This window comes from Pseudonaja textilis, chromosome 11 (assembly GCF_049901715.1).
Source record: "Pseudonaja textilis isolate UNSWEBS1 chromosome 11, rPseTex1.2, whole genome shotgun sequence".
Classification (NCBI taxonomy): Eukaryota; Metazoa; Chordata; class Lepidosauria; order Squamata; family Elapidae; genus Pseudonaja; species Pseudonaja textilis.
The window spans coordinates 19788294-19800372 of record NC_142000.1 but is presented as its reverse complement, the minus strand read 5'-3'; the positions used below and the strand labels follow the sequence as shown (position 1 = coordinate 19800372).

Genomic DNA, 12079 nt, shown 5'->3' with positions numbered 1-12079 from the left:
GGATAGAAGACCTCAAAAGTCCCTTCCAACCCTATTATTCTATGTTCTGCAAAGTTTCTGACACTTTTGTAGAAGGCAGTCCCCTTCTGAATCCCCACCTACCATTGCTTCAAGTTAAAACAAAAAGGCTACTCCTTCAATTAAAGAAAATGCAAATTTCATTCTACATTTAAATATGCATGCGAACACAAAGAATTCAGAAACGAGAAGCAACTTTACCTATTTGTTTTTCCTTCTTCTTTTTCTCAGATGAGGAAAAGGCAAGGGGTAAATGAATTCCTCCATTTTAAAGGTTGCCTTTATTTATTTATCGCTTTTAAAATAGTAAGATTAAAAAAGGAACAAACACAAAGATAATTACAATGGATCTATTCTAGAAGAAAATGCATAAATGTGTTTTAAAAACTGAAAAAAGGGAGAAAAGGCAGGGGGAGGCAAAGTGTAATATATTATTAGAAGAATTAACAGGTCCTCTTAAAGAATGGGAAATAAGAAGACTTGGAAAAGCATCTGAACATTACTCAGTTTTCATCTCGAAGACTGACTCTAGATTAAGAAGATCACACACATGATTAGATAATGGAATTTTCTGCCATCAGATATCATGATGGACAACAATTAAATGGTTGAAATGGCGGAAGGATCAATTCATGAAAAATTGAAGCATTTGTGATTGCAACCCTTGAATACTTTAATTCTAGCTATTGGCAAGCAATTGTGTCTCTCTTCTTGACACGTGCATGAGTTTTTGAAAGAGTTCTTGTGTGTGGGTGACCATAACATAATCAAAGCATTCCACATTTTGCTAAATGATCCTCAAAAGTTGAGTGAACTAACCCCAGCTCTAGATCCAACAATGGTTCTTTAATCTGGACAAGCTGGTAGGAATTGCATACTGCTTTCCCAGACAGTAGCAATGGACAAAGATTTAGGGCCTATTTCTAGTTCTGGACAGGATAACATACACGTGCTCACTCGAACAATCCAAAGTCTTGCTGTTTTGTGTGTATCAGGGTTTAAATGGGGAGGGAGGGCAGAAACAGAAGTAATTTCTAATTAAAACACTTCCTTGTCAAGATGAAGAAAATTAAATTTTAGCTCTAAGAGGAAAAGAAAATGAGCTACGTCATGTTACATTTTCTTCAGGCCACAAGCTGTCACTTCAGCTTTCTTTGCATGAGAAGTTATTTGAAGATGACATAATTAAAATATTGGAATGGTGATTTTAAGCATACATGACAGTTGTTTATTAAATTGGTACACAACTGATGGAGTTTTTTTCCTTCTTTTTTTTTTTTAAAAAAATGTCTTCTTTCTTTTAGCTGAACACTGTTCTTGATATTATTTTACCCTCTTGTGCTTGCGTGAAGCTTCTCTTTATCTTTAACTAGCTGGTGAAGCAACAAATTATGCTGACCCACAAGATACTTCTTTTTTTCTGAAAGCAGTGTGAATCAATAAATGTATCTGACAATATAAAGATATTCCAAAAAGAATTTAAAAAAAATTAAATTAAAGGAAAGGGATTAGGCCAAATAGCTGCTTTGATTTTAAAGGATTCTGGGTAAAAAAAAGTCATTGATAAAGGAGGCTATTAATGAAAATGAGGCTCATCACACAGTGGCTAACCAATCATAGGTCCATAGTTATGAAAATAAGTAAGGCTCAACCAGTTTCAACTGAGCAAAAACATTCACCATTCCAAGAACATTCTGGAAAGCCTGGCACTCAGACAAATCAGCCATCAACAGGCATATAGAGATAAACAACATCTGCACACCATTCTAAAGAGACAATAAAAAAAGCTAAAAAAGAAACGTCTATGGAGATTCTCCATCATCCAGGTCATAGTTTGAGGATGTTTTGCTTCTCATCCAAGAAGCTTGGATGAGAAGCAAAACATCTTCAAAGAAGAACCAGAAAGTCCACTTGCCTCTTGAAAAAGCATCTTTGGGACTCAAAAGGAAACAAAAAGACCAGAACATATCCTTGCCAGCAATCGACACCCAACGGAGTAGATATTAACATCAAGATGAATACTAGACAAACAATCAAGAAGTAAGCAACACCCCAGTCAAGGAACTATCAATTCAACCAAACAAGCTACAGTAAACTATGGCTTGAACTGCTGTACAAACCCAGGTAACTGTGGTTTAGTCTACAAACAACTGTTTGGCACAATGAGAAAATCCAATCTAAATATGATACGAAATGCACATTTTCTCTAATCCTGCAGTGTTTTTTTTAAAAAAAATATAGAAGCAGAGGATAAATTGATGGGAGAACATTTAGAGGATGAAAGCCAGGGGAAAGTTTAATCTCCTACTGAAAAATGTTGAATATATTCGCTGAAGGGATCTTCTCAATGAAACCAACCCTTTTGGTACTTTTTACATTTAATTACTTTTAACATTTTTTTTTAAAGTTGAGAAAACTGGACTTTGTGTTGGAGCAAAACAAAAGAAAACTGAGATTGTTCTGGGCTTCCTTCCCAATTTGATAGCAACCTTTTAATCGGGATTCCAATGCTATTTATTCGTAGTTTTTCTCCATAATGGCAAAAAATCCACTCTTGTCGGCAAAAGCTGATAGGCATTCATGTTTTATAAATGATTCTCCAGCTGATTCAATGCATTTTGAAGATGGAGTGAAATCCAAGTAAGAATTAAAAGAAGGTTTGATTGACATCCTGGTGATTCCTCCTACTCCCCCCGCCCCCATTCTTTAGGGTATAATTCAACAATTTATCTACAGCTAGCTCTTTTCAAGGCAATGGCATTTATGTCACAGATGTCTGTCAATATTTCGCTCGTGTTTTAATTGCACTAACTTAACATTTAAAAAGCATAATTAGGCACAATACATAACTGCCTTATTAGTCATACGATGGGTTATAAAAACGGGACAGATGGAAGCCTTTGTCCAGTGACTGTGAGTGGATAAACATGGGGAAAAGCCTTTTATTTCAGTTCCTAGCTGGTAGCAAGCCTGAAATCCCTGAAGTATCTCACTAAGATATATTTCATATTCCCATCTGGCCATAAAGTTCTCCTCTTCTTTCTTGCTTAGCCCTTGTATTTAATATTTTTCATTTCATATGGATATTTTAACCAAAGTGCCTAAAGAACATAGTAACAGAAGAGAATATCTGCAGCTTAGGGTTGAACTGTGGGTTCCTTGGGGCTGTCTGAGCTTGGTCACTTTCTTGAAGATGTTGCATGACCCAACCAGGTAGTATCATCAGTGCTAGGAGGGAGTGGGGTGTGCAGAGAGGAGGATGACTGTGGGGTCCTTGTTGTTTTCTGAGCTTGGTTGTTCTCTTGCAGATGTTGCATGACCCAACTAGGTAACATCATCAGTGCTAGTAGGGAGTGGGGTATGGAGGAGGAGGAGGAGGAGATGAGGAGGAGGAGGAGGAGGAAAAGAACTGTGAGGTCCTTGTTTTCTGAGCTTGGTTGTTTTCTTGCAGATTTTGCATGACCCAACTAGGTAACATCATCAGTTCACTGTTAGGTCATGCAATGTCCACAAGAAAACAACCAAACGCAGAGAGCAGCAAAGACCTCATAGCTAAAAATCTACGCTCCCTTCTAAGGTGGTTCTTCTTTTGTTAAATAAAGAAGCTGAATTCAAGATAGAATTAGAACTCAGTCATGTCTTTGGGGAGTTTGTCTGAGACTTTGTCAGCTTTGATTCTGGTCATAGCAAATCCTTGGTGGGGACTTCCTTTTTTTATCCCAACCTTACCTTATTGGATGAGTTTGTCTCTTCTTTAAGGAGACAGATCAATCACACATTGACATACTGTGGCCTTGCTTTCTGGCAATATTCACCCTTTGCCTGCACAAAAACTTGGCCAGATTTAAATAAAAGAATTAGAGTCAAGACATTCCAGACAAGTTTCCCATCTTTGCTACAATTTTAGCAAAGATGGGAAACTCCCCAATTTTCTGGCCTATCCCAACATACTGTATTTTACATGTCTCACACAGAAGCTCTGGCTGGCTCAAAATGATGTATTAAACATCAGGGTGACCTAATCATTGGTGTTTTTAAGTTTGTATTAGTTTTTTTTTTTAATATTCGCAACGGTCATTTTTAATAAAATTACTCCTTTAAAAAATTCAGCACTTATTTATGATGCTGGCAATTTCCCCCCATTATACATCCTTTAACCATTTTAAAGAAAAAGAAAACACACATTACTTGTGCACCACACGCTCGTTTCACACCCCAATGTGGCCGTTACACTTATAAATGAATATGGAAGGATAATCTCATAATGAAAGATTTCAGAGAGGTTGGCTCACTTCTGTTTATGCAAATTGGGGGTGTCAGCATGGAGCTATATTTAAAGGGAAATTATTCTTTTTCCCCCTTTCTTTGTGTTGAATTAGCCAGCTACATGGCAGTAGTGCTCAGTTCTGCTTTGCAAGTTCAGAAGGGTTTTTACAATATCTCTATTCTTTGATGGCTCAGAATTTTAATCTGAACCAAAGAAGAGTTCAACTCCTTATCCCTTCTTAACTCACAAACTCTAAACCTCCTCCTTTTCTTCAAGGACAAAGCCTAATAAAGCTTATTTCTTCTCTCTCCAACCCAGTTGTCATATCAAATTGCTCTCTATTTTAACCCAGTGTCTTCTTGACATTGATGGGTCATGAAGTTGACACTTCTGAGTTACTACTATCACTATTTTTCCTCCTCCTCCTCCTCCTCCTCCTCCTCCTCCTCCTCCTCCTCCTCCTCCTCCTCCTCCTCCTCCTCCTCCTCCTCCTCCTCCTCCTCCTCCTCCTCCCTTCTGCATGCAGGTTGTGTGCTCTAATGTCTATGGAGGTTCTCAATCATCCAGGTCATAGTTGTCCTAAAAGTGCTTTTCTTTTAAAGCCACCTGGACTGGTTTCCCCAGCAGTTACTGGTAGTTAGAACTGAAGGCATTTCTTGGATGAGCAAGTCCAGTTGCCTTTAAAATAAGACATGTATGTTCTAATATTATTTCACAGCTCCTTTCTAAGCATGGAAAAATTGAAAGAAACACCTCTAGTCTAGAAATAGAAATACTGCTGATCTGCTACAAATCACTGGGAAATTAAATCCTGATATTATTCATCTATCTAAACACTTCCTTTTTTTTTTCGTTTCCATCGGTGGGGTTCTACATCATGTTTTTCTAAACGAGCCATCTAAAGATCACATCAACGCATGGCCCACTGAGTTCCAGGTAAGGAGACAAAGCGAAAAGTAGGCAGTAACCAATAAGCCTTGCAATTGTTTGAGTCGGTTTTGGCCAAACAAATCATGGAAGCCTCTCGTGACTTACTTCGCGGTCCAACATGGCTGGAGATACCACTGTGACAATGTCTCCTTTCTCTGGGTCAATGTAGAACATGTTTGGAGATGGTTTGTCTGGTGTCTGCTTCAGAATGTTGTATCTCAGCACGGCATTATCTGTAGAAGTGTCATCTGCATCAGATGCTGTCACCCGCATAACAGTACTTCCTGGAGAAAGGAGAAGGAGATCAACATTTCATTTCCAGCAACAAGGCATTAAAGCAGACTAACCCATTGATTGCCATCCATTTTGCATTTAGCTTGTAGGGTCCGGTGCTTCTTGTTTAGAAAATAAGATTCCGAGGATTTAAGAGAAGAGGAAAAATGAGATGAATTAAAACAATTCTTGGCTATATCCTTTCATTATCCTTCCCCCCTTCATCTAACTAGACAGACATTATATATTAGAGCAGTGTTGTTCAACCTTGACAATTTTGAGACATGTGGACTTCAACTTCCAGAATTCCCCAGCCAGCATGGGGAATCCCTTTCTCCTCTTACAAAAGGCCTCTCTATCAGACTGGATGAGAGAGAGAGAGAGAGAGAGAGAGAGAGAGAGAATTGCCCAAAATAAGCCATGAGTTTCTATACTCTATCAATCAATAGTCTTAGTCCAGGGGTGTCCAACCTTTGCAACATTAAGATTGTGGCCTTCAACTCCCAGAATCATCCATGCTGGCTGGGGAATTCTGAGTATTCTCCAAATGGAGCAATTGTAACAACCGGTTGTATAGAACAGGTCCGAACTGGTATAATCCCACCCCTGCATATATATATTAATCACTGTCCATTTTGAATACATAGCAGCAAGATGAAATCTGAGAGTTCACAAGGCTGATGCTATATGGAAGAAAAATGATGGGATTTGTGACTGTATAATCACTCAAAGGAAACCCAAAGTATCCCTAGTTTTTTTTTGCAACATACCCAAGTCACTATCTTCTCTTCTACACGGCCCGGCTTCCTTTTCAAAACCAACCAACAGCTTATTCTTCAAACCTCATCAAGGGGGATATATTGATGGTTATTCCCTTGCAAGGGACGGAGGGGGCATTTAGCAGGACACAAATTTCTCCCGCATTTCCTGACGGAGAACTTATCCTCCGCTAACCGTACAACTGTAAATTCAATTAGAAGCCTTTAATGAATTTTCCATGCCCACCTCATTAAGCATATTCTTCTGCAGCCTAGTTATCTCCCCTGCTGTGAGCAAGTTGTAATTAGAAAAAGCAGGGGATTATTAACCCTGAAGTGCGAAGGCCACTAGTACTTTTTCCAGATCTAGCGGTACAATTTACTGGGAGTTGCTTCCCTCACTTGCATTTCAATCAGAACTTTATCTCTCCTTCACCTGCAGTCCAACTTCTGAAATGAGGTTCTGGCAAGACAGCTGCCAGAAAGCTCAGCCTGAGTTTGCCGCTCAGAGTCCCTTTTCTTTTGCAAAAATCAAGGGAGATGGGGGCTGAGAAGCTTTCCTTTCTTCCATTTTTTCTTTTCTTTTCTTGTTTTTGTTCTGCCTCTTGAGTGTTTCCTAGTTGAAGGGCAGCACTTGCAGCCTACACACCCCCTTGCATCTTTTCCTCACGCGGCCTCTCTAGGCATAGATAAAACATTTATGTCCATTTGTGGTAAGCAAAGACCAAATGGCACAAATGATTCTGTGTTTGCTCCTTTTTTTTCTTTTGGCTAACATCCAAATCTACTACTGAGCTCAGATAAAATGCTGCCTCATAATGAAAGAGACACAGAGGAACTAACGTTTGCTGCAAACTATGTGTCAACGGTCTGAAAACAAAACCCAGGAAGCAAAAAAAAAAAATCTATCTAGGTAACAGTCTTTGGAGAGTCTCAGTCATCCAGGTCATGGTTGTCCCAAAGATGATTTTTCAGGAGACAACTGGACGGTCTTCTTTTTTTTTCTTTGAAGACATTTTGCTTCTCATGCAAGAAGCTCCTTCCATTCCCCACCCGTCAAGAGCTTCTTGGGTGAGAAGTGAAACGTCTTCAAAGGGAAAACAGGAAAGTTCAGTTGCCTCCTGAACAAGCATCTTTGGGACTGTCTAGGTGATGTGCTTGGAATTCCCAACCCCTGGAGAAGACCATAGATAGATAGACCATGGGAAATCGTGGCTTAGTTTGGGCAACTCATTCTCTCTCCAATCCAGTTTATTGCCTTTTGTTAGAGGAGAATGTGACCAGGTTGAAGACATGGCTGGTAGAGGAATTCTGGGAGTTGAAGTCCACAAGACTTAAAGTTGCCAGATTTGGAGTCCCCTGATCTAAATCAACGCAACTAAATAAATAATACCCATAGAAACAGGAAACTGTTCCTGATAGGCTGCCATTGTGTTTTAATCTGACAATTGGGTGAATGCAGTAGGAATGAAAAGAAAGCTAGATTCCCTCAATGATTATGAAAAGCATGCCTAATTCATTGTGATCAAAATAAAGAAACTTTTAGAGAAGTGGCATGGCAAAAGGGAAATGGCTGGCTGTGACACTCATCACAACTAATTACATGTTTGACTGTCAATTTGTACTTTAAAGAAAAACAAACTCCGGGGAAGCCACAACAAATTGGAGAAGAAAGATCTATTCTTCTTTCCAATCAAGTACATTTGAATTGCAGCTGCAAATATTAACTTATGGCTGTTGTTAAATGTGGAGACTGGTAGTCTGTTTAGTGAGAATTAATGAGCTACGGGCCAAGTTTTCCTACGGTCTCCAAAAATGATGTTTCTCCCAGTACACACAGCTGTTCAATGCAAGACTTTTTAAAGGTTCAAGCTGCCCTTTCAGAATTCATTTATCTTAGAGCCTTGGGTCAAACCAGTGGAACCCTGAATTTATAGCTTCACGTGTTCTTTTTCTAGTAGTTTTTCTGTCTAATAAATTCTAAACGATGCCAGTAGTAAAGTTCATGGCATCATTGACAAATCAATTGGAGAGGCAGTGGAGAGCTAGGTTCTGGTCTACAAATCCATCCAATAGATGATCTAACATCTGTCCTCAAATCCAAACAAATTCCTTTATTTTCCATGAAATGAATGTGTTAGCTTCAAGCTATTAGAAAGTCGCAAAAAATGGGAGCATTGTTTTCTGATAGGAGAATGTCCAAAACGTATCTTGGTGGCTAACATGGATTAGCAAACATTCTTCCTGTGAACACTGAACGATAAACAGCTGATAGACTTGATCCATGTACTATTAATCTGTAGGAGAGGAGCAGGCTGAGCTGGAAGGCGGGGTTAAATGTGTTATAAGTTTGGAATCATTGTACAGCCAGAAGAGACCAAGTCCAACTCTTATGAATTCTGTTGACTCTTATCTAAGTGTCAATTTAGGTTTGACTAGATTCTTGTGCATAGGTAGCAATAATAAAGTCTTCCGTGCTTTGAACTCTAGGAGTGTTCTTGGTTCTTTGTGCCTGACATGGTCAGATGGAAAGAATGCTTAGCATTAGATCAAGACAAACAATATTTATTAGGGTTAAGATAAGGTCAATAGCTAAACAGAAAAACACTTATACGCTCCACCCTCTGAGCTTCTGAAAACAAGGGAAGTTCTCCAATCAACAGTTCCTGATATTTCTTTCAACTTTCTGTTCAAATTATAAAACTGCTGCCAGGAATTCTTACACTCATAAAATATTCCCTTTCACTGAAAAGGAAGCTGTCCCAAGCTGCAGTTCTTGTAACTCGCCATATGGATCAACCACAAATAGAAGCTAAGGTTCTCAGGCTAAACCTAGCTTCTCCTAACACTTCTATTTCCAGTACTACTGTATGATTAGAATTTTTTTTTTCTTCCGTAGATGCCATTATCAATGTAAAAGCATTCAGCTCTTCCAACATTTTAAATGTTGAGTATTTCTAGCACATCACACTCTCTGGACTCACTTCCTTGATTTAAACATAGAGTGTTCCACTGCAACCATGTGAAATGTTAAAAATATTGCTAAAGCTACCAAGAAAGATGTTAAAAATTGCAGGTATGACAGCAATCAGTCAGAAATGACTTAAAAGGCAAAGCAATTGTACATGGGAATTACTTTCCCACTAAATGTTCACATAAAACATGAGCCAAAGTGGAGATTTATGGTCAGGTCAAATTTTAGCAATTTCAACGTTTAACCTTACCCACTCACTTTCTACCCCGCCTCCCATTCCTCACCCCAGGGAATTTTATACGTGTTCGGATTTAAGAAAGCATTTATGTGCTAAGGTTACATGGAATGAGTTACACCCACCCTCATTTGTAGAAGCAGCATGTCAATGTATCATCTATTGAACATGAGCATGAGGTACAGACTGGGTTGAAGGAAAGATCTGAAGATCCCGTTGTGGGAAACAGAACAAGGTCTGGAGCAGGTCGATCAGGATAAGATCAAACTGACCAAATATATTAAAGAAGCAGAAAGCACCTGAAGAATTTTCATGTTTATATCTCTTGTTGCTTTCTGCCAGAGAAGTCAACAAATATTAATGTTAATGTAATGGATGATAATTGGCAGGAAGTAGTCTGTCAGGACTGTATTATTATTATAGTGGTTTGCACAGTAGCCAGATGTTCAGACTGGATTTGGCATTTTTATGCACCTATCAAGTCCTTCCTAAGGACATGAAATAAGCAGGTATGGATGATTGACGGAGTTAAAGGTCTCATCACAGGACGTAAGCTGTTCCAAGTCAAACTGCCTTTTGTAATTGACCAATGGTGATGTTGTCAATGCCCATGGTGTTCAATTGGTGCTTCAGATGTTTTGGAATTGCACCCAAGGTACCTGTGACTATTGGTACTATCTTTTCTTACCATTATTATGAATGAATCAAGCCAATTTTAATAGTGTCTGATTGATGATAGCATGCACTTCAAAAGCAGCTGCAACGGTAGCACCAACACAGCGTTCACACTGTTTCTTCACTAACGGGGAAATCAATAAGCTTTCTGAACAATTTCAGAGTTCTTTGAAAGTTTGATCAACTTATTGATGAGAAGAAATAAGGAGCAGTTTATTGATAAAGTTCTCCAGGGAAGACTTCTGATAATCACCGGAATAAGTTGAGAAGTCTAACTGGGTAGAGATAACCAATATGATCTCCTTCTATTCCTAGACTTGAAGGACCCACAATCCTATTTAAGATAAGGCATTTTCAGTGTGGATTTCAACTACATGGAGATTATCCTTTTTGTTTCTGAGACTCTTCTGTATCTTTACAAGGCCAAATGGGCAAAATCTACCTAAAACTAAATACTGTATTTTTGTCTCTTTTTCCAGATTATTACTTCACCTGGCAGCTTGCAATCTGAGCTTTTTTATGGTTAACCTATTCTATCGCACAAATTGCCCTTAACTTTTGGTTTATTCTTGGCCAACTCATCATTTCCCCCCTAAGCGAGCCAGGATTGTTTGCCATAATTCAAATTTGATTTTGGATTTTACAGGCTCTTTAAATGCAGGCGCAGGCTTTATAGTCTAGAACGGCTAAGCACAGAGCTTACAAAAAGAAATAAATCTCGCAAAGGCCTCTGCCTTATCTTTTCTTTCTAGGACAAACATCCCTCAAGCTGCTGCTCCTTGGCTTTCTCTGATTTTCATCTTGCATTTGCCGTTGAGTTGAAGGCAAGGTGGTGAAGGAAAATGGTAAGAAAAAGGAGGAAATTACAGGTTCAGATATGTGCCTGGCCATGAAACTTGTGTGCCAGGAACAATGGACGGGTTCAACCCTTTGCATTGACCCATCATGTGATTGGCTTGGCTTCAGAACAGCCTGTTAACCGTTCTCAATGGCTAATAGCAATAGCATTTATATTCTGCTCCACGGTGCTTTTTATAGCCCTTTCTAAGTGGTTTATAGAGTCAGCCTATTGCCCCTGACAATCTAATACATAAAGCTTTTTACCAACCTCAGAAGAATGGAAGGCTGAGTCAACCTTGAACCGGTCAGGATCTAGGGAATTGAACTCTTGGCAATGTGAGCAGTTAACCTGCAATACTGCATTCTAACCACTGCACCAGCACGGCACTTGGTTAACCATGGTTTATAAGTAAATCACAGCCTTCTTTATACCAAAATTAAAACAAGCCAGGATATGGCTAATGGGTGAACCAAGGGTATCTTTCACCCTCTCTTACCTAATTTAGAGAAAAGGGGAAGGGGGAATGTATATTAAGAGGAAAACTAAAGAAAAGGAGAAATGAACTGCTTCTGGCAATGTGAATAAATATAAATGCTATATAGCATATGTTCAGTGGTTAGATGCTGGTCTTGTTGGCTGGAACCCCAACAGCCCAGGTTTGAGACCTGACTGCCACATGATGGAGTGAGCTCCCATCCTTGCTCCAGCTCCTCCCAGTTCGAAAAGCATGCAAATGCGAGTAGATAAATAGGTACCGCTTTGGCAGGAAGGGAACAGCATTCCATGATGTCGTGCTGGCCACATGAATGTGAAAATGTCTTTGGACAGCACTCAATGGCCTCGAATTGGAGATGAGCACCATCCCCTATCATTGGCAACAACTAGTAGAATAAAATCCGCAGGAAATCCTTTTTATATTGCATATGATATAAAATTATATTAAAAGTCTAATAATGCAATAATGGAGATGCAAGGATTTGCCCTTTAGCTACTCCATCTGCTATTGTTTAAGTGGTGCTTCCTTAAATTAGCCCAAACAAACTGATTCAGTTTATAGAATCTGGTCTTAATTCAATATCTTCTAATACTCCAGCAACTGTAGCAAAGT

At 39.1% G+C, this 12079-nt stretch overlaps 1 protein-coding gene across 1 annotated transcript in view; it reads right to left on the bottom strand.

Annotated features, from left to right (window-relative positions):
* The window catches only part of CDH13 (cadherin 13), a 394527-nt gene that overhangs the window by 103440 nt on the left and 279008 nt on the right, over positions 1–12079 (bottom strand). The window contains exon 7 of the mRNA XM_026713963.2: positions 5321–5499. Coding sequence (XP_026569748.1) covers positions 5321–5499 — 179 coding nt within the window. The remainder of the gene's footprint in view (positions 1–5320; positions 5500–12079) is intronic.